A 20,832-nucleotide genomic window follows, 5' to 3' on the forward strand; every position below is an offset into this window, starting at 1 on the left:
AAAAAAAGGAACAAAATAGGGGACTTCCCTGGTGGCACAGTGGTTAAGAATCCACCTGCCAATGCAGGAGACATGAGCTCGAGCCCTGGTCTGGGAAGATCCCACATGCCGCAGAGCAACTAAGCCAGGGCAACACAACTACTGAGCCTGGGTGCCACAACTACTGAAGCCCACTTGCCTAGAGCCTGTGCTCCACAACAAGAGAAGCCACCACAATGAGAAGCCCACGCACCGCAAAGAGTAGCCCCCACTCGCCACAACTAGAGACAGCCCATGCGCAACAACGAAGACCCAATGCAGCCATAAATAAATAAATAAATTTTTTAAAAGAAAAGGAACGAAATAGTGCCAGTTGCAGAGATGTGGACAGACCTAGAGACTGTCATACAGAGTGAAGTCAGTCAGAGAGAGAAAAACAAACATGGTATAATATCGCTTATATGTGGAATATAGAAAAATGGTACAGATTAACCTATTTGCAAAGCAGAAATAGAGACAGAGATATAGAGAAAAAACATGGTTACCAAGGGGGGAAGTGGGGGTGGGATGAATTGGTAGATTGAGATTGACATATATACACTAATATGTATAAAATAGATAACTAATGAGAACCTGCTGTATAGCACAGGGAACTCTACCCAGTGCTCTGTGGTGACCTAAATGGGAAGGAAATCCAGAAAAGAGGGGATGTATGTATACGTATAGCTGATTCACTTTACTGTGTGGTAGAAACTAACACAACACTGTAAAGCAACTATAGTCCAATACAAATTTTAAAAAATAAATAAATAGAATTACTAGTAGCTAAAAATAGAAAGTAACAACTTGGGTTGAATTTATATTGAACATATGATCTACTATTGAAATTCGTACTGAAATAAAATTTCTGAGTTTAAAAAAAACAGATTTCTTTTTAAAGGAGACAATTTTTAAAAGCTAAAATAAAAAATAAAATAAATACAAAGGACACAATATATTGGGTCAGCCAAAAAGTTCGTTCAGGTTTTCTGTAAGATGTTACGGGAACACCCAAACGAGATTTTTAAACAACCTAATATGTCATGATTCAAGACTCAGGCTCCTGAGATAGAGAAAACCTCCTTAGAATACTTGTTTTTCTTCTGGATTTTTTGCAAGGTTGGGCAAATTAACTTAATGGTGGAGTTTCTTCATGCAACAAGTAGATAGAGTCATGATGGTTAAGAAATTACAACTTATTATAGTGCCTGGAACATGATCAGGCTTTGATTTTTTTAGGGTTTTTTTTAAGATTTTTTTTTTGGATGTGGATCATTTTTTTTTCATTATCTTTTATTTGCACTTACTTTATTGATTTACTTATATATTTTTTCACCCACTTGTTTAGTAGGTTATTATTTTTTTAACATGTTTATTGGAGTATAATTGCTTTACAATGGTGTGTTAGTTTCTGCTTTATAACAAAGCGAATCAGTTATATATAAACATATGTTCCCATATCTCTCCCCTCTTGCATCTCCCTCCCTCCCTATCCCACATTTGTTACAATATTCCTTCTTTTTTATGTTTTGGTTTTTTGGCCGTGAGGCATGTGAGATCTTAGCTCCCTGACCAGGGATCGAACCTGCACCCGCACCCCCTGCACTGGAAGAAGTCTTAACCCCTGGACTGCCAGGGAAATCCCAGGTTTTGATTTTTTTAATAACATATATTAAACGTATAATATATATATATATACTTTTTATAAATTTATATATGATTTATAAATACATGCCACACAGCGTGGCTCTCGGCGTCATGACTTAAGTGTACCCTGACTTCTCCCCTCCTAATCGACTTTGAGAAATAACAAAGTAAATATTCTGCCATGTTCAAGCACTAAAATGTGAATTATGCATTGGCCAGAAATAAAAGACAGGTGTGAGGGACACAACAGCCTGGAAGACTTGTGGGAATTCCTGGCAGAGTGATGCCCTAAACGTATGAGCAATACCCAAGGCATTTCCTGCCCAGGGATGGATGCAGCCCAGGACAGCAGGGTGGGACTTGTAGGGATTTGAGGGAGGGGGTTAGTAGTATCAGGATAAGACAGGCTGGCCCAGCGAGCAAGGAGAAGTGCTACCATGGAAAGACAGGGAATGCCCTTGATATGCCGGCGACACCTGTGAGAAATGGGGGCGTCAGCAGGTCCTCTGAGCCACCTCTCCACTGAGCACACAGTGATTCACAGACCAGGCAGCTGCAGTGGACTCCGACACCAGGCCGGCAGTAAGCGTTGAGTCAGCAGACAAACGGCGGGAAAACAATCACAAGGGTGAACAGCTAATCAATAATTGTCACCATCTACATCATCAGCGCGGGATCAGCAACCTCTTGGAAAGGAGACGGACTAAAATGGAAGTGTTGACAGTAACGCAGTTTGTTGGGGTTTTTTTGCTTTCCTTAGAGTTAAGGAAAAAGTTAACAGAGCAAAAAGGGGGGTAAGAAGGGGAGGGATAAATCGGAAAATTGGGACTGACACACACACACTACTGTATATAAAACATGACTAATAAGGACCTACTGTCTAGCACAGGGAACTCTACTCAATACTCTGCAATGGCCTATATGGGAAAAGAATCTAAAAAAAAAAGTGGATATATGTATATATGTATAACTGATTCACTTTGCTGTACACCTGAAACTAATACAATGCTGTAAATCAACTATATGCCATTAAAAAAATTTTTTAAAAAAGCAATAAGAACAGAATCTCAACCATCAGCAACTTATAATGTTGGTGAACTAAGAACCATGCATCCTTGGAGCCAGGCTGATGGGTTCAACTCCTGGCTCCACCTCTTGCCAATCTGTGTGACCTTGGGCATGTTTCTGAATCCTCCCAAGTGGTGGTTTTCTAGAGTGTACCAGGAGGTACTGAGACTGACCACCTCATTAAGTAACTAAAGGCATATAATGAACTAATACTGTGAAATACCTGTAATAGTTGCCAGACATGGTGAGTGCTATAGTGAGAGCTAAGTGGACATTTAATCTCTTTGCCCGAGATTTAAAGAGCTCTTATTTTGATGGAGCAAGTGAATCAAACAATGGTTAGTGTAAAAACCTGACGCAATGAATAATCATTGATATAAAAATATTTTATAAGCTTGCTAATCTTTTCTTCACATTTTGTGTCCTAACTATAAAAATCTTAAGTTTATCTTGTTGATGTTAAAAGGGATGGTTTCAAGTTTTACCTCCCTACTGTAACAGAGATAAGCAATCCAGATCGTTTTCCTAAACTTAAACACAAGCCTTCCCCAAATTATTTTATTAATCATTTGTCAGTTCTAAGATTGAAAGGGCCCCAGTGAGAGCCAGTAAAATTAGCTTAAACAAAATTCCCACAGGGACCCATACTATTGAAATTTGTAGACTATTAGAGATAAAGAAGAAACCTAAGCACTACCAAAACAGAGGATTTTTTTTAGAAGAGCTATAACTGAAGAATGGAAATGATCAATCTCTACATCTGAGAGTGAAATAATTCAGAGAAAGACACTATATGATCTCACTTCTATATGGGATCTTAGAAAAACTCTAAACATAAATATTTGGTGGTTGCCAGAGATTGTGGATTGGGAGGATGAAATGGTAGAAAGTGGTCAAAAGTTATAAACTTCCAGTTATAAGATAAATAAGTCCTGGGGGTCTAATGGTGACTATTGTTAACAACACTGTATTATATATTTGAAAGTTCCTAAGAGAGTAGATCTTAAAAGTTCTCATCCCAAGGGAAAAAAATTGTAACTACATATGTAGGGCAATACATGTTAACTAAATAAACTTCTTGTGGTGATCACTGCAATATATACATGTATCAAATCATCATTGTACCCCTAAAATGAATACAATGTTCTATGTCACTTACCCCTAAAATGAATACAATGTTCTATGTCAATTACCCCTAAAATGAATACAATGTTCTATGTCAATTACCCCTAAAATGAATACAATGTTCTATGTCAATTACACCTTGATAAAAAACTGGGGAAAAAATCTACATCTGCAAAGCCGAATTTAAGGAAATTCCCTGGCGGTCCAGTGGTTAGGACTCTGTGCTTTCACTGACGCGGGCCTGGGTTCTATCCCTGGTTGGGGAACTAAAATCCCACAAGCCACATGGTGTGCCCCCCCACAAAAAAAATTGTTTTTTTAAAAGAGCTGATAGTGGGAAGCAGCTGCATCCCACGGGGAGATCAGCTTGGTGCTCTGTGACCACCTAGAGGGGTAGGATAGAGAAGTTGGGAGGGAGATGCAAGAGGGAGGGAGATGCAAGAGGGAGCGATATGGGGATATATGTATACATGTAGCTGATGCACTTTGTTATAGAGCAGAAACTAACACAACATTGTAAAGCAATTATACTCCAATAAAGATGTTCCAAAAAAAAGCTGAATTTAGAAATAAATAAGTAAAATTAAAAGAAACAAGGAAAAAAAGGTTTAATATTCAACATGTATTCTCATCATTAAAGGTACAGTTGCAAGGGAGATGTTTTTAGACTCAAGTTTACTCAAACTTTTGACTCAAATTTGCTCCTGGTAGAGGGTCTTGGAAAAGCTCTTGGTATAAGTGACATAGGATGAACAATGAATTCAGCTAGAAACAATGAGTCGCAGAAGCAAGAATAAGCTTCGAAATTAGCGAATGTGTCTAAAAGAGGCACACACTTTTCAGTAACAACCTGATACCACACGGTATCTACATGGGAGATAGATGGTACAAGGTGGGAAGTGGGTAGCAAAAGAAAGGAAAGGCATTTGAAGGGTGCTCCAGGTGAAAGAGCTACTTATAACTCGAGATCTTCTCACTTCAAAGAGCAACCCTTAATCTCTGCAATCACACCAAACTACCTGTTCATTCTCTTCACTGGACAAATACTTAAGTTCCAACTAGATGCCAGGGTGCTGGGTGTATATAGACACGAATATGACAGTCCAGGACCCAGAACCCAGAGCTTACCTTCTGCTTGGAGGCAATTACAACAGAAGAGTGGCAATTTCATAACTGATACTGAAATCCAACATAGGATGAGGTTCTAGAGTGGCTGGGCTGGGGGTCCGGGCTGCTTAACTGGGGGTGGGGGGGTGGTCAGAGAAGGCATTGGAAGAGCTTGCCTGGTGAAAGTCTAGGGAACGACTGACCGGAAAAAAGAGAGCAGGGAACAAACATTCTGAGTCAGGAATGAGCTCGGTCAGGGGTTTGAAAGAAAGTTAAGTTCCATGGGCCACAGCATACGATGGGGAAGCAGGTGAAGGATAAACCAGAGAGAAGGAAGGGAAAAGCTCAGATTCTGAACATTTTCCTAATGATGGGAAATCATGAAAAAGACTTCAAAGCATAATTTATTATTTAAAAAAATTTTCTCCACCTCCTAGAGTAATGAAAATAAAAACAAAAATAAACAAATGGGATCTAATTAAACTTGAAAGCTTTTGCCCAGCAAAGGAAACCATAAACAAAAAGACAACCCTCAGAATGGGAGAAAATATTTGTAAACAAAGCAACCAACAAAGGATTAATCTGCAAAATATACAAACAGCTGTACAGCTCAATATCAAAAAAACAAACCACCCAATCAAAAAATGGGCAGAAGATCTAAATAGACATTTCTCCAAAGAAGGCATACAGATGGCCAAGAAACACATGAGAAGATGCTCAACATCACTAATTATTAGAGAAATGCAAATCAAAACTACAATGAGAAGGCTTCCCTGGTGGAGCAGTGGTTTGAGAGTCTGCCTGCCGGTGCAGGGGACACAGGTTCGAGCCCTGGTCTGGGAGGATCCCGCATGCCGTGGAGCAACTGGGCCCATGAGCCACAACTGCTGAGCCTGCACGTCTGGAGCCTGTGCTCCACAACAAGAGACGCCGCGATGGTGAGAGGCCCGTGAACCGCGATGAAGAGTGGCCCCCGCTCGCCACGGCTGGGGAGGGCCCTCGCATGGAAACGAAGACCCAACACAGCCAAAAGTAAATACATAAATACGTTTATTTAAAAAAAAAAAAACCTACAGTGAGGTATATCACCTTACACCAGTCAGAATGGCCATCATCAAAATATCTACAAACAATAAATGCTGGAGAGGGTGTGGAGAAAAAGGAACCCTCCTGCACTGTTGGTGGGAATGTAAATTGGTGCAGCCACTATGGAGAACAGTATGGAGGTTTCTTAAAAAACTAAAAATAGAACTACCGTATGACCCAGCAATCCCACTACTGGGCATATACCCAGAGAAAACCATAATTCAAAAAGATACATGCACCCCAATGTTCACTGCAGCACTATTTACAATAGCCAGGTCATGGAAGCAACGAAAATGTCGACTGAAAGAGAAATGGATAAAGAAGATGTGTTACATATATACAATGGAATATTACTCAGCAATAAAAAAGAACAAAATAATGTCATTTGAAGCAACGTGGATGGACCTAGAGAATATCATACTAAGTAAGTCAGAGAAAGACAAATATTATATATGGAATCTTAAAAAAATGAACTTATTTACAAAACAGAAACAGACCCACAGATTTCGAAAACAAACTTATGGTTACCAAAGGGGAAAGGTGGGGGGGAGGGATAAATTAGGAGTTTAGGATTAACATATACACACTACTATATATAAAATAGATAACCAACAAGGACCTACTGTATAGCACAGGGAAATCTCAGTATTCTGTAATAATCTATATGGGAAAAGAATCTGAAAAAGAATGACTATATGTATAACTGAATGACTTTGCTGTACACCTGAAACTAACAAAACATTGTGAATCAACTATACTCAAAAGTATTTCTGTACATAAATGCAGTCTCTCTACTAGAGAAACACCTCCTTTCCCTGACTACCTACCTTTAATAAAAAGCATTCTTTTTACCCTAAAAAAAAAAAAAGTATCAGATGTGGTGCTACAAGGACAATGGTGCTGCAAGGACAAAGTATGACGCTGTCTGAAAAAGTTTCAGCGTTACACCCCCTACTGGACTCTTAATCGCTCTCCCCACCCTGTTGCGATGGTTATGAAATTCCTGAGCCCACCTGGGTGACGCCCACCTGGGCAACAGGACCTGTCCCAAATAAGGAAAGGCATCTGGCCTGCCCCACTCCCACCCTATATGGAAGGAAGCTATACGTGCCTCGACCAATCAGTAAACGAAATTTTCACCTCGGACCATTCCTTTGTTTCCTGGCTATAAAAACTGATCAATAGCACATGATTGGGCTTGACTCTCCCGGACTACTGGGAAGTCCGCCCGCTGTTCTGGTAGCGACACTTCCCTCTAATAAATTCTGTCTTCTTTACATTCTGCCTTGTGTCTGGAAATTCTTTTCCAACCCGCTTTGGAGCAGGACATCAGAGAAGGACTGTGAGCTTCTCTGTGCTTCTGGTACATGTTTTGTAAAAGGGTGATGACAAGATTGTTATGAGGGTTAAAAGACAAAGGAGATGCATATTAAACGACCATCTCTGTGCCACAGAAGTGTTCTATCCGTGTTACCTATTCTCTGTGCTATTCTACTTATTTTTCTCTTTTATGAACTTCAGGCTCTTTCCTCACCTGTCCTCTCAGCACCCTCCTCCTGCGTTACCTGGGAAACATCTATTCTCAGTCCATCATCATCCAAGCAAACATCACCAACCGCCAGGATTGTTCCCTCTTAGGTTTCCCCCAAGCAAGTTTTACTGTACACGTCACTATAGTTAAAACACTTGTTACAGAGAAACGGAAATGGGGGCCACAGTTCAAACACATTCCTACACCGAAACACACGCAGTCTTGTAACCCAAAGGAAAAACCGATTTCCTCAAAATGCCGATTCTGCTTCTTAAGATTTTTCCAAGTCAGCGTGAACTTGCAACTCCCCAGCTAACTGGCTGTGCACAAGTGAGCTGATGCCATGGGAAGGAAGGTATAGTTCTAGGGACCACTCATAGCAGAAAAAAAATGTCCTTTCTCATCCAGGCTTTGTAACCTGAGCTGTAGCTGCTGGGAAGTGAGCTTCTTGACCACGTTCAGTTTTAAAGTCTCCCTGTTTGTCCACAGTTTGTGTCTCACTCAGTAAAACATTTGAATCAAGCAAAGCACTCAGCATTTTCTTTTGAAACACTGGATTGTAACTTGGGTTTTCAAAAGAAGCCAGAGTAGAAAGAATGACACCCTGCGATTGACTTAAAGAATAGGTGAAGATCCGACTTACACGAACTTCTGGAGTTTACAGACAGGCTGAGCCAGCGTCCTGCAGAGAATCGCCAGGGAGGCCTCGTCGAACTGACAGTTGTCCAAATCTAACATCTGGAAGTTCTCGCTGGCAGTAAATGCTGAGCAGAGATCCCGCCAGAGGGAGAGCTTCTCGATGGTACTACAGGAAGACAAACACTGTGACTCTCCAGTGGCTCAATTCAACTAGTTCCTTAAAAAACTAAGAACAGAGCTAGCATGTGATCCAACAATCCCACTCCTGGGCATATATCTGGAGAGAACCATGGTTCAAAAGGACACAGGCACCCCAGTGTTCATTGCAGCAATGTTTACAATAGCCAGGATGTGGAAGCAACCTAGATGTCCACTGACAGATGAATAGATAAAGAAGATGTGGTCCAGGGATTTCCCTGGTGGCCCAGTGGGTAAGAATCTGCACCTCCAATGCAGGGCGCTCAGGTTCGATCCCTGGTCGAGGAACTAGATCCCACATGCATGCCACAACTAAGAGTTTGATGCTTCAACTAAGACTCCACATGCCACAACTAAGAAGCCCACGGGCCGCAACTAAAGATCCTGCATGCCGCAACTAAACACACCACAATGAAGATCCCACGTGCCACAACTAAGACCTGGCACAGCCTAAATAAATAAATAAATAAATATTTTTTTTAAAAAAAGCTGTTCATATTTTTAAAAAAAGATGTGGTCCATATATACAATGGAATATTACTCAGCCATAAAAAAGAATGAAATAATACCATTTGCAGCCACATGGATAGACCTAGAGATGATCATACTAAGTGAAGTAAGTCAAAGAAAGACAAATATCATATGATATCACCTCTATGCAGAATCTTTAAAAAAATGATACAAATGAACTTATTACAAAACAGAAACAGAAAAAAACAGAAACAGACTCAACAGGCTTAGAAAACAAACTTATGGTCACCAAAGGGGAAAGGTGGGGAGGGGATAAAGTAGGAGTTTGGGACTGACATATACACACTACTATATATAAAATAGATAACAAATAAGGACCTACTGCATAGCACAGGGAATTCTGCTCAATATTCTGTAATAACTTAAATGGGAAAAGAATTTGAAAAAGAATAGATACATGTATATGTATAACTGAATCGCTTTGCTGTACACCTGAAACTAATACCATTGTTAATCAACTATACTCCAATACAAAATAAAATTTTTTTAAAAAAAGAATGCAGGGCTTCCCTGGTGGCACACTGGTTGAGAGTCCGCCTGCCGATGCAGGAGACATGGGTTCGTGCCCCGGTCTGGGAAGATCCCACACGCCGCGGAGCGGCTGGGCCTGTGAGCCATGGCCGCTGGGCCTGTGCATCCGGAGCCTGTGCTCCGCAACGGGAGAGACCACAGCAGTGGGAGGCCCGCCTACCGCAAAAAATAATAAAATAAATAAAATAAAATAAAATAAATTTTTAAAAGAATGCAGGTAAAAAACCAAAAAAAAAAAGACATTCAACACAGGAGAACACGATTCCCAGAGGCCCTCAAAGCTGACAGTCAAGCCTGAACAGGGAGAGAAGCAGTCAGATGCACTCAGTCAACATGCATGGCCATCAAAGAAGTGAGCCGTGAGGCCAGGGCGACCAGGATCAAGCCCATCTGAAACACTTGTGGGTTATGTGACACTGGGCAAGCACTCAACATTATTCTGCCTTTGTTTCCTCCTCTTTGGGGTGACAACACTCAATTGTTATGTGGACAAAAGTTGATATTTGGTGACCCATCAGCAAACAAGGAACTGTGTCCAAAAACATGACTGTACAGGTAGATGTACAATAAATAAGTCACAGGGATGTAAAGACCACAGTTAATAATACCAAATTGCACATTTGAAAGCTTCTAAGAGAGTAGATCTCTCTCTCTTGCTGTTCTGCATGACTTTTTCTCAGTATTCTGTAATAATCTATATGGGAAAAGAATCTGAAAAAGAATGACTATATGTATAACTGAATGACTTTGCTGTACACCTGAAACTAACAAAACATTGTGAATCAACTATACTCAAAAGTATTTCTGTACATAAATGCAGTCTCTCTACTAGAGAAACACCTCCTTTCCCTGACTACCTACCTTTAATAAAAAGCATTCTTTTTACCCTAAAAAAAAAAAAAGTATCAGATGTGGTGCTACAAGGACAATGGTGCTGCAAGGACAAAGTATGACGCTGTCTGAAAAAGTTTCAGCGTTACACCCCCTACTGGACTCTTAATCGCTCTCCCCACCCTGTTGCGATGGTTATGAAATTCCTGAGCCCACCTGGGTGACGCCCACCTGGGCAACAGGACCTGTCCCAAATAAGGAAAGGCATCTGGCCTGCCCCACTCCCACCCTATATGGAAGGAAGCTATACGTGCCTCGACCAATCAGTAAACGAAATTTTCACCTCGGACCATTCCTTTGTTTCCTGGCTATAAAAACTGATCAATAGCACATGATTGGGCTTGACTCTCCCGGACTACTGGGAAGTCCGCCCGCTGTTCTGGTAGCGACACTTCCCTCTAATAAATTCTGTCTTCTTTACATTCTGCCTTGTGTCTGGAAATTCTTTTCCAACCCGCTTTGGAGCAGGACATCAGAGAAGGACTGTGAGCTTCTCTGTGCTTCTGGTACATGTTTTGTAAAAGGGTGATGACAAGATTGTTATGAGGGTTAAAAGACAAAGGAGATGCATATTAAACGACCATCTCTGTGCCACAGAAGTGTTCTATCCGTGTTACCTATTCTCTGTGCTATTCTACTTATTTTTCTCTTTTATGAACTTCAGGCTCTTTCCTCACCTGTCCTCTCAGCACCCTCCTCCTGCGTTACCTGGGAAACATCTATTCTCAGTCCATCATCATCCAAGCAAACATCACCAACCGCCAGGATTGTTCCCTCTTAGGTTTCCCCCAAGCAAGTTTTACTGTACACGTCACTATAGTTAAAACACTTGTTACAGAGAAACGGAAATGGGGGCCACAGTTCAAACACATTCCTACACCGAAACACACGCAGTCTTGTAACCCAAAGGAAAAACCGATTTCCTCAAAATGCCGATTCTGCTTCTTAAGATTTTTCCAAGTCAGCGTGAACTTGCAACTCCCCAGCTAACTGGCTGTGCACAAGTGAGCTGATGCCATGGGAAGGAAGGTATAGTTCTAGGGACCACTCATAGCAGAAAAAAAATGTCCTTTCTCATCCAGGCTTTGTAACCTGAGCTGTAGCTGCTGGGAAGTGAGCTTCTTGACCACGTTCAGTTTTAAAGTCTCCCTGTTTGTCCACAGTTTGTGTCTCACTCAGTAAAACATTTGAATCAAGCAAAGCACTCAGCATTTTCTTTTGAAACACTGGATTGTAACTTGGGTTTTCAAAAGAAGCCAGAGTAGAAAGAATGACACCCTGCGATTGACTTAAAGAATAGGTGAAGATCCGACTTACACGAACTTCTGGAGTTTACAGACAGGCTGAGCCAGCGTCCTGCAGAGAATCGCCAGGGAGGCCTCGTCGAACTGACAGTTGTCCAAATCTAACATCTGGAAGTTCTCGCTGGCAGTAAATGCTGAGCAGAGATCCCGCCAGAGGGAGAGCTTCTCGATGGTACTACAGGAAGACAAACACTGTGACTCTCCAGTGGCTCAATTCAACTAGTTCCTTAAAAAACTAAGAACAGAGCTAGCATGTGATCCAACAATCCCACTCCTGGGCATATATCTGGAGAGAACCATGGTTCAAAAGGACACAGGCACCCCAGTGTTCATTGCAGCAATGTTTACAATAGCCAGGATGTGGAAGCAACCTAGATGTCCACTGACAGATGAATAGATAAAGAAGATGTGGTCCAGGGATTTCCCTGGTGGCCCAGTGGGTAAGAATCTGCACCTCCAATGCAGGGCGCTCAGGTTCGATCCCTGGTCGAGGAACTAGATCCCACATGCATGCCACAACTAAGAGTTTGATGCTTCAACTAAGACTCCACATGCCACAACTAAGAAGCCCACGGGCCGCAACTAAAGATCCTGCATGCCGCAACTAAACACACCACAATGAAGATCCCACGTGCCACAACTAAGACCTGGCACAGCCTAAATAAATAAATAAATAAATATTTTTTTTAAAAAAAGCTGTTCATATTTTTAAAAAAAGATGTGGTCCATATATACAATGGAATATTACTCAGCCATAAAAAAGAATGAAATAATACCATTTGCAGCCACATGGATAGACCTAGAGATGATCATACTAAGTGAAGTAAGTCAAAGAAAGACAAATATCATATGATATCACCTCTATGCAGAATCTTTAAAAAAATGATACAAATGAACTTATTACAAAACAGAAACAGAAAAAAACAGAAACAGACTCAACAGGCTTAGAAAACAAACTTATGGTCACCAAAGGGGAAAGGTGGGGAGGGGATAAAGTAGGAGTTTGGGACTGACATATACACACTACTATATATAAAATAGATAACAAATAAGGACCTACTGCATAGCACAGGGAATTCTGCTCAATATTCTGTAATAACTTAAATGGGAAAAGAATTTGAAAAAGAATAGATACATGTATATGTATAACTGAATCGCTTTGCTGTACACCTGAAACTAATACCATTGTTAATCAACTATACTCCAATACAAAATAAAATTTTTTTAAAAAAAGAATGCAGGGCTTCCCTGGTGGCACACTGGTTGAGAGTCCGCCTGCCGATGCAGGAGACATGGGTTCGTGCCCCGGTCTGGGAAGATCCCACACGCCGCGGAGCGGCTGGGCCTGTGAGCCATGGCCGCTGGGCCTGTGCATCCGGAGCCTGTGCTCCGCAACGGGAGAGACCACAGCAGTGGGAGGCCCGCCTACCGCAAAAAATAATAAAATAAATAAAATAAAATAAAATAAATTTTTAAAAGAATGCAGGTAAAAAACCAAAAAAAAAAAGACATTCAACACAGGAGAACACGATTCCCAGAGGCCCTCAAAGCTGACAGTCAAGCCTGAACAGGGAGAGAAGCAGTCAGATGCACTCAGTCAACATGCATGGCCATCAAAGAAGTGAGCCGTGAGGCCAGGGCGACCAGGATCAAGCCCATCTGAAACACTTGTGGGTTATGTGACACTGGGCAAGCACTCAACATTATTCTGCCTTTGTTTCCTCCTCTTTGGGGTGACAACACTCAATTGTTATGTGGACAAAAGTTGATATTTGGTGACCCATCAGCAAACAAGGAACTGTGTCCAAAAACATGACTGTACAGGTAGATGTACAATAAATAAGTCACAGGGATGTAAAGACCACAGTTAATAATACCAAATTGCACATTTGAAAGCTTCTAAGAGAGTAGATCTCTCTCTCTTGCTGTTCTGCATGACTTTTTTTCAGTTTGCTGAATACAGTCGATTTACAATATGATATGGACGTCAGGTGTACAAAATAGTGCTTTGATATTTTTATAGGTTACACACTATACTAAGTTAGGATGAATTATTGACTTATTCCCTGCATTGCAGATTACATCCGTGGGACTTCTTTATTTCAAAATGGCTAATTCATACCTCTTCCCCTTTTTATCTATTTTGTCCCTCCCCCTCTCCCCTGTGGGAACTGTTTGTTCTCTGTATCTATACTGTTTCTGTTTTCTTATGTTTGCTCATTTGTTTTGTCTTGAATCGATTCCACACGTAAGTGAAAAGGTACAACATTTATCTTCCTCTCTCTGACTTATTTCACTGAGCTTAATACCCTCCAGATCCATCCATGTTGTCACAAATGACAAGATTTCATTCTTTTTTATGGCTGAGTAATATTCCATATATCTGACAATATCTATAAATATCACATCTTGTTATCCATTCATCTGTTGATGGACACTCAGGTTCCTTCCATAACTTGGCTATTATAAACAAGGCTGCTAGGAACACTGAGGTGTATATAAATGTCCTCATCACTGGAAAAAAAATTCTGTAACTCTGTATGGTGACAGATGTTAACTAGACTTACTATGGTGATCATTCCACAGTATATACAAATATTGAAAATTATTTAGTACACCTGAAACTAATATAATGTTATATGTTAATTATACTTTTTGTCTCTTTGGCCATGCCATGCAGCATGTGGCATCTTAGTTCACCAACCAGGGATCAAACCCATGCCCCTGCAGTGGAAGCATGGAGTCTTAACCACTGGACCACCAGGGAATTATACTTTAATTTAAAAAAAAAAAAAAAGACCATGAAAGGGGGTATGTGTTTGAGAGCTGAAGTGTGAGCTGGTAGCCTGAGCCTGATGAAAGAATACAAGCTAAAATCAGCAAAAAGAAAAGACACATGGGCAAAATCCAGAGGAAACTAGGCATAAGCTTCCGAGCGTCCCTTCCCAGTGGATTCACCAGGATATGCTAAAATGCTGTGGGAAGGGGAAAAAAGAAGCATAGTCCTGGCAACAATAAAACCTGCTTACCTGTCAACTCGACATTGGCCCTATGAAGACATTTACCCCTGATTATACAGATGGAAATACTTAAACACAGTTCATGGTCACACAGCTAGCAAATGGCAGTACAAGAACTCAAATCAATGTTTTTCTGACTGCAAAAGCTTATGTTTTTAAGTACAAAAATACAATGACTTGTGAAATACCCATTTGGGGTTGGAGCAAGCTAAAAATATATATGGTGTGTGTGTAGGTTAGAGGGAGAGAATTAATAGATGGACTCACTTTGAGATGGATCCAGATTCATCTGAAAAGACATTTTCTATACACAGATGAAATTTCTGCAAACTCTGGCAATGTTTCAGACAGAATGCAGATACTGTCAATTCTTCAATGGTACCAATATAAATGTCAATTTCTTTGAAGAAATTCATCACTTGGATTACAAATTCTTGGTCCTGGGTCTCAAACAAACAATTGAACAATTCCTGGAAACTCACCACGATCTTATTGGGGTCACATTGACTTAAAGTTTCAAGGCTTTGAGTTATTTCCTGCTTTATGTCTGTGGACAGTGGAAAACCAAAAGATGTCTCCAGCATGTTTGTTATTTTTTCAGTTGAAAATGCAAACAGGAATATCCCCACCCAGGACAAATGGGAGTAGGCTTCGCTCATGGCTGCTGTGACCAACTGGGTCACCTTTCCAATGACTGGGTGAGGATGGTCCTTGGGTCGTTTGAACAGATAGAACAGGGCGGCACAAAATTCTTGGATACACGTATGGATGAAGGTCAAGCAGTTGCCACTCCTTTGAAGAATTCTCATGTCCACCCACATCAAGGTGTCGGATTCAGACACCCCATTCCTCCTGAGATCTCCAGGGCAAAACAGAAACGTGCGAGTCCACATTCCCTCTGCAGCCAAGGTACACAGGCTTTGTAGTCGGGTTCTGTTCTGCTTAGGTGGACAATTCCCACTTGCTGCTTTGAATACGTTTGTCAAGAAAGACACATACAAACAAGTGATGCTTTCGGAGGCAATCTCCAGGTGTTCTCCTTTCGCCAGCTGCCACTTCAAGCAAGTACAAACCAACCAGCAAACAAACGGACTTTTGCACAAGACAAACAGCGGTCTCTCCTCTCTCACAAAACTGAAGGCTCTGGAGGATTTATTCTTCTCACGGAAGTAATGGGAGAAATACAGCTTCCTTTGGCGTTCAGTGAATCCCGGGAGAAATATGCATTTTGTCTGACACAACAAGAAATAATTTTTTTTCATACCCATCTTTCCTAGGGCGATAAGCAGAGAGGATTCTGGGAGCATGTGTTTGTGCAGCAAACTGCTCAGGACAATCTGCGTTGGCCGTTGCTTCTCCCAGTCACCGCACAGGTCAGCGTCAAGCGTCAAGTCAAATTTCAGTTCCTCCAAGCCATCCAGGATGAACAGGATTCTCTCTGGCTGGGAAAAAATGTCTTCGATGGGCTCTGAAGACTCAGGCCAGTCCCTGGAGATGAGCTCCACTAGGCTCGTGTCTGTAATACTGTTCATTTCACTGCCTTTGAGGAAGAAGACAAATGAGAACCTGTCCCTCCACAGGTTTCCCTCCGCCCATTCCAGCATCGCTTTTCTCAAAAGGGTTGTTTTTCCAACTCCTTCAGGACCTTGCAAGATCACAGTGGGTGAGGGATTTCCAGGCTTGTCTGCAGTAAGGTAGACAGCATTCAGTTGTTCATATTCATTCTTTGTGGTTTCTTTGTAGAAATCCTCGGGAACTTCAAGGCAGGTCTCCTTTTCCCATATGACTCGGAATTTTTTCTTCATGTGGTTTCTATATGGGTTTAGCTTATCTGAGTTAACAGGGACAGAATAGAAGACAATTAAAAAATACACTCCAGGGCTTCCCCGGTGGTGCAGTGGTTAAGAATCCACCTGCCATTGCAGGGGACACGGGTTCAATCCCTGGTCCGGGAAGATCCCACATGCCGCAGAGCAACTAAGCCCATGCGCCACAAGTACTGAGCCCGCGTGCCACAACTACTGAAGCCCACGCGCCTAGAACCCGTGCTCCACAAGAGAAGCCACCGCAATGAGAATCCCGCGCACAGCAATGAAGAGTAGCCCTCGCTCGCCGCGACTAGGGAAAAGCCTGCACGCAGAAACGAAGACCCAACGCAGCCAAAAATTAAATAAATTTGAATAAATTTTAAAAATAAAATAAAATAAACATATGCATGTATGCACATGCTTGGCCATGAAAATAAACAGTAACTCAAAGTCCTTATTAAAAAAAAAAATACACTCCATCCTTGGGACTCAGAATGACCCCTACAGATTTATTGAGACACACATGCAAAGACTGATGTATATGCCCACATGGGACCAGGCTGCTGAACTCAGTTTTGTAAAGACCAAAATCTATCTGAATTCATGTCCGTGGAAACACCTGATCAAGACTGGAAGCCCATCTCAGAGCTACAGGCTACACAAAGTGTGAATACTTGGGGATTACATTTCAAACTACAAGAGGGGTGCTAGCCCCCCAGTCAAGAATTCATAAGCACTACTATTTATTTACCGAGGGCCACCCAGGAATCGGGGCTGAGAAAGTTGTCACTGGGACTTCATCTTCCATCTCTTTAACAACCTATTAAGCTTCATTCTATGCCTACTTTACAGAAAAGTGTTGAGAGTTTATGTTACTTGGCTAATTTGGTTAATGAACAGATATTAGGGTCAGGTATTTGTCTCAGGTGTCTGACTTGAAATCATAAAGTCTAGACTACTTCTGTTAAGACCATGCTGGCTGCAACTGAATTTCAGAAATGCACCCTTGAACCGTCATTCTTTCAACCTGCCCTTATTATGTACCTTCCATGTTCAAGGCTACGCACTAGGGGAGATAAACAAATTACAAATATAGACAAGGACCATACCCTGCATTGAAGAAATATGAACTACAGTAGGTGAGGCCTTTCTGCGTGTCTTCTGAGCAAAGGGCATTGCTAGTTTTGTTTAAGTATGTGTGACTAGGAAAAGAGCCTTGGAAATTAGGGAGCCTTTCTCTCTCTGGGACAGAGGAAGATTTGTTTATAAAAATGGGTGATTTCAGGGAGGGGGAGGGATAAATTAGGAGTTTGGGGTTAACACATACACACTGCTATGTATAAAATGAATACCCAACAAGGACCTACTGTATAGTACTGGAAACTATACTCAATATTTTGTAATAACCTATAAGAGAAAAGAATATGAAAAAGTATATATGTGTAGGTACACACACACACATATATATATGAATGACTGAATCACTTTGCTGCACACCTGAAACTAACACAACATTATAAATCAACTCTGCTTCAATTTTAAAAAATCATAATAAATCCATGAAGACAGATGAGAGAGAGAATCTGGAGAGCAGAAATATAAAATATACAGAAGTGCCAGGAGAGCTTCTATGGTCAGGAACTCCAGTTTGAGGTGAAACACTCAAAAATAACTAAGAACATATATAAAGAGAAAAAAAATTTAATGGGTGATTCGTCTCATATTTTGTCACTTTTTATTTGCCAGGATTAACAACTCAACTCATCTTATTTTCTGAGGGGAGACAAAACAGTGTACCCACCCAGAGGAGGATATCAAGCAATCAATGAGCCAAAAATAACTGGTTTGGGTCAGCTCTGTCCCTTTTGGAAAAGTCATCTAACATGAGGCGACACCATTTGACCTGCATCTTTTTCACTTGTAAACCTCAGAGTCGTGGTAAGAATGAAAAGACATTATGCATAAAATGTTCTTCCTGTAGCACCAGGGGCATATGTTCTCTTTAATTATTTCCTCATCTTAGGACTCTGCCCAGTCTCTTGTGCAGGTCTGGTCCAAAGGATGTGACCTACAGGGGGAGGAATCTAAAACAGAGGGGATATGTGTATATATTACTGATTCACTTTGCTGTACAGAAGAAACTAACACAACATTGTAAACCAACTACACTCCAATAAAACAATGTTTGCATAAATTTTTTAAAAAAGGACGGGCAACAGCCATAATGGAATTCCATCTCAGCAGTCCTGGTTATGCAGACACTAAGTCCCAGGTCATCTCCTGGAATAGCATTGATGCAGCTTGGAACAGAAAAATGGGGAGCAGACACTTAGATGAACAATTTGTCTCAGGACACTACTCATCCACAGTCCATCACTGGCCCATGAATGACCAGAGTTGGCTTGCAATTTTTCTACTCTTTCCAAGCGTCCTACTGACCTATACACATTCTCAACTGATGGAGGCATGGCCACTAACACAATAACAATGTGACCTTCATTATTAGAAGCTCCCAGTAAACCAACCTTCCCCCAAGGGTCCCTGCGCTGCATCCCTTTCATGACACTTACGTCTGATCTCATCCCGAGCCTTCGTCCAGAGATCTCCCCGGTTGATCAGTAGAAAGAGACTCAGGGTCACATCCCATGCCAGTTTTCCTGGGTAATGCTTGCTCAACAGCTTTGATAGATTTTCTCGTGAAGCCTTCTTTAGCTCGGTCCATGGGATTGGCTTGAGTTTGAATTTCAGAGATTCTTGCTTGAGCAGCTCCTTAAATTTCCAGAACTCTTCCTTTTTCAGCTCCTCCAGGTACCACAACAAACCAAAGTCAGAAAAAAAAGATTCAGCCATCTTGTGGAGCTTGGACTTCTCCAGTGGGGTGCGGGGGCAGGGAGGATCCTCAAAAACAAGGACTAAGTGATACCTGGGGAAGAATGATGTCATTATGGAGTTAAATCTCAGCAGTGTAAAGGGGCTTAAAATGATGGATATCATGCATTTCTTGTTTAAAACCTATCTTCCCAGCTTCACTTGGAGAAGGTACCCCATCCTTTCTCAACATTCCAAAATCATGTATGTGAATTCAGTGCTAGCAACTAAAAATGTGGTTTATACTAAATCAAATGTCAGGGAGCATTCTAACTACCTAAAATCATAATAAAGCTTTGAGGTTTATCAGTGTGGCCAGGCAAGGAAAAATTAGGGTATTTCTGACCTTGTGTCCCTACTGTGTATTGCGGGCACTTCTGAGAAGAATTGACTATTGACCTTCTGTTCTCATGGGACAGTCTATCTAAAGCTCAAAAGCCCATGTTATACTGAACATTCCTTGAAGGAAAAGAGTTTCTGGTCTAGCTTGACTAATTTTTGAAGACTTTAAAAAAAAAGAAATCAAAAGCCTAAAGATATGTCTTTGGTACATGAAAGTTTTGATGAATCCCTGAAAGATGGAAAGCAGAGAGCTGTGCCTGGAAAAATAAATTCAAAATTTCAAAATGAGGGCAGGAAAAGAAAAATCCAAGGGCACACCAGCTTACATACTGTGGTCCTAGACAGAAAGGAGGAACTCTGAACAGCCATCTCAACGATGGGTCACAGAAGTACGTTTCAAAGAGCACTGGCCAACTCAGCCTCAGTGCAAAGAGAAATGATGAAAAATGTTAATAGTTCCAGAAATTCCAACATCCATCTCATTGACGTTCCAAACAAACAAAAACAAAAAAACCCAGAGGGAATAGAGGGAAGGAAATAATTCATGGAAGAAAGCTTTCCAGATTTGAAAAAAGACTTGTATCTTCAGAATAAAAGACCTTGCCGAGTGTGAAGGAAAATGGAAGATAAAAGATCACGTGACATTTAACTTTCATAATTTCAAAAATAAGGAAAGTCCTGAGTCTAGAGGAGTGCTGTCCAATATAATGTGAGCCATGTTTGTAATTTTAATTTTTGAGTAACCACATTAAAGAATTTAAGCAAACAGGGGAAATTCATTTTAATATTATATTATTTAACTTAGTCTATCTAAAACACCAATTCAACATGTAAACAATATATTTTTTAAAAATCAATGAAATATTTTACTTTTTTAATATTGTCTTCAAAATCCACTGTGTATTTTATACTTACAGAATATCTTATTTCAGAAGCTAAACTGTCGTTGGAAATACTTGATCTCTATTTAGATTTCATAAAATATGCATTGGGAAAAGTAAACTCTCATACTCGTTATTTAATACATACATAAACCTTCTAAAAACTGAATTGAGTATCAGTTTTTTTTTTTTTTTTTTGAAATATGCATTGGGAAAAGTAAACTCTCATACTCGTTA

At 40.8% G+C, this 20,832-nt stretch overlaps 1 protein-coding gene across 1 annotated transcript in view; it reads right to left on the bottom strand.

The window, feature by feature from the left end:
• Window positions 1-19,354, bottom strand: part of NLRP9 (NLR family pyrin domain containing 9) — a 31,631-nt gene extending 12,277 nt beyond the window's left edge. The window contains exons 1-3 of the mRNA XM_007468039.1: window positions 19,075-19,354; window positions 14,964-16,527; window positions 11,690-11,851 (exon numbers count right to left, since the gene is read on the bottom strand). Coding sequence (XP_007468101.1) covers window positions 11,690-11,851; window positions 14,964-16,527; window positions 19,075-19,354 — 2,006 coding nt within the window. The remainder of the gene's footprint in view (window positions 1-11,689; window positions 11,852-14,963; window positions 16,528-19,074) is intronic.
• Between the last annotated feature and the right edge of the window lie 1,478 nt (window positions 19,355-20,832).

The sequence above is a fragment of the Lipotes vexillifer genome, unplaced genomic scaffold, assembly GCF_000442215.2.
Source record: "Lipotes vexillifer unplaced genomic scaffold, Lipotes_vexillifer_v1.1 scaffold1223, whole genome shotgun sequence".
Lineage (NCBI taxonomy): Eukaryota > Metazoa > Chordata > Mammalia > Artiodactyla > Lipotidae > Lipotes > Lipotes vexillifer.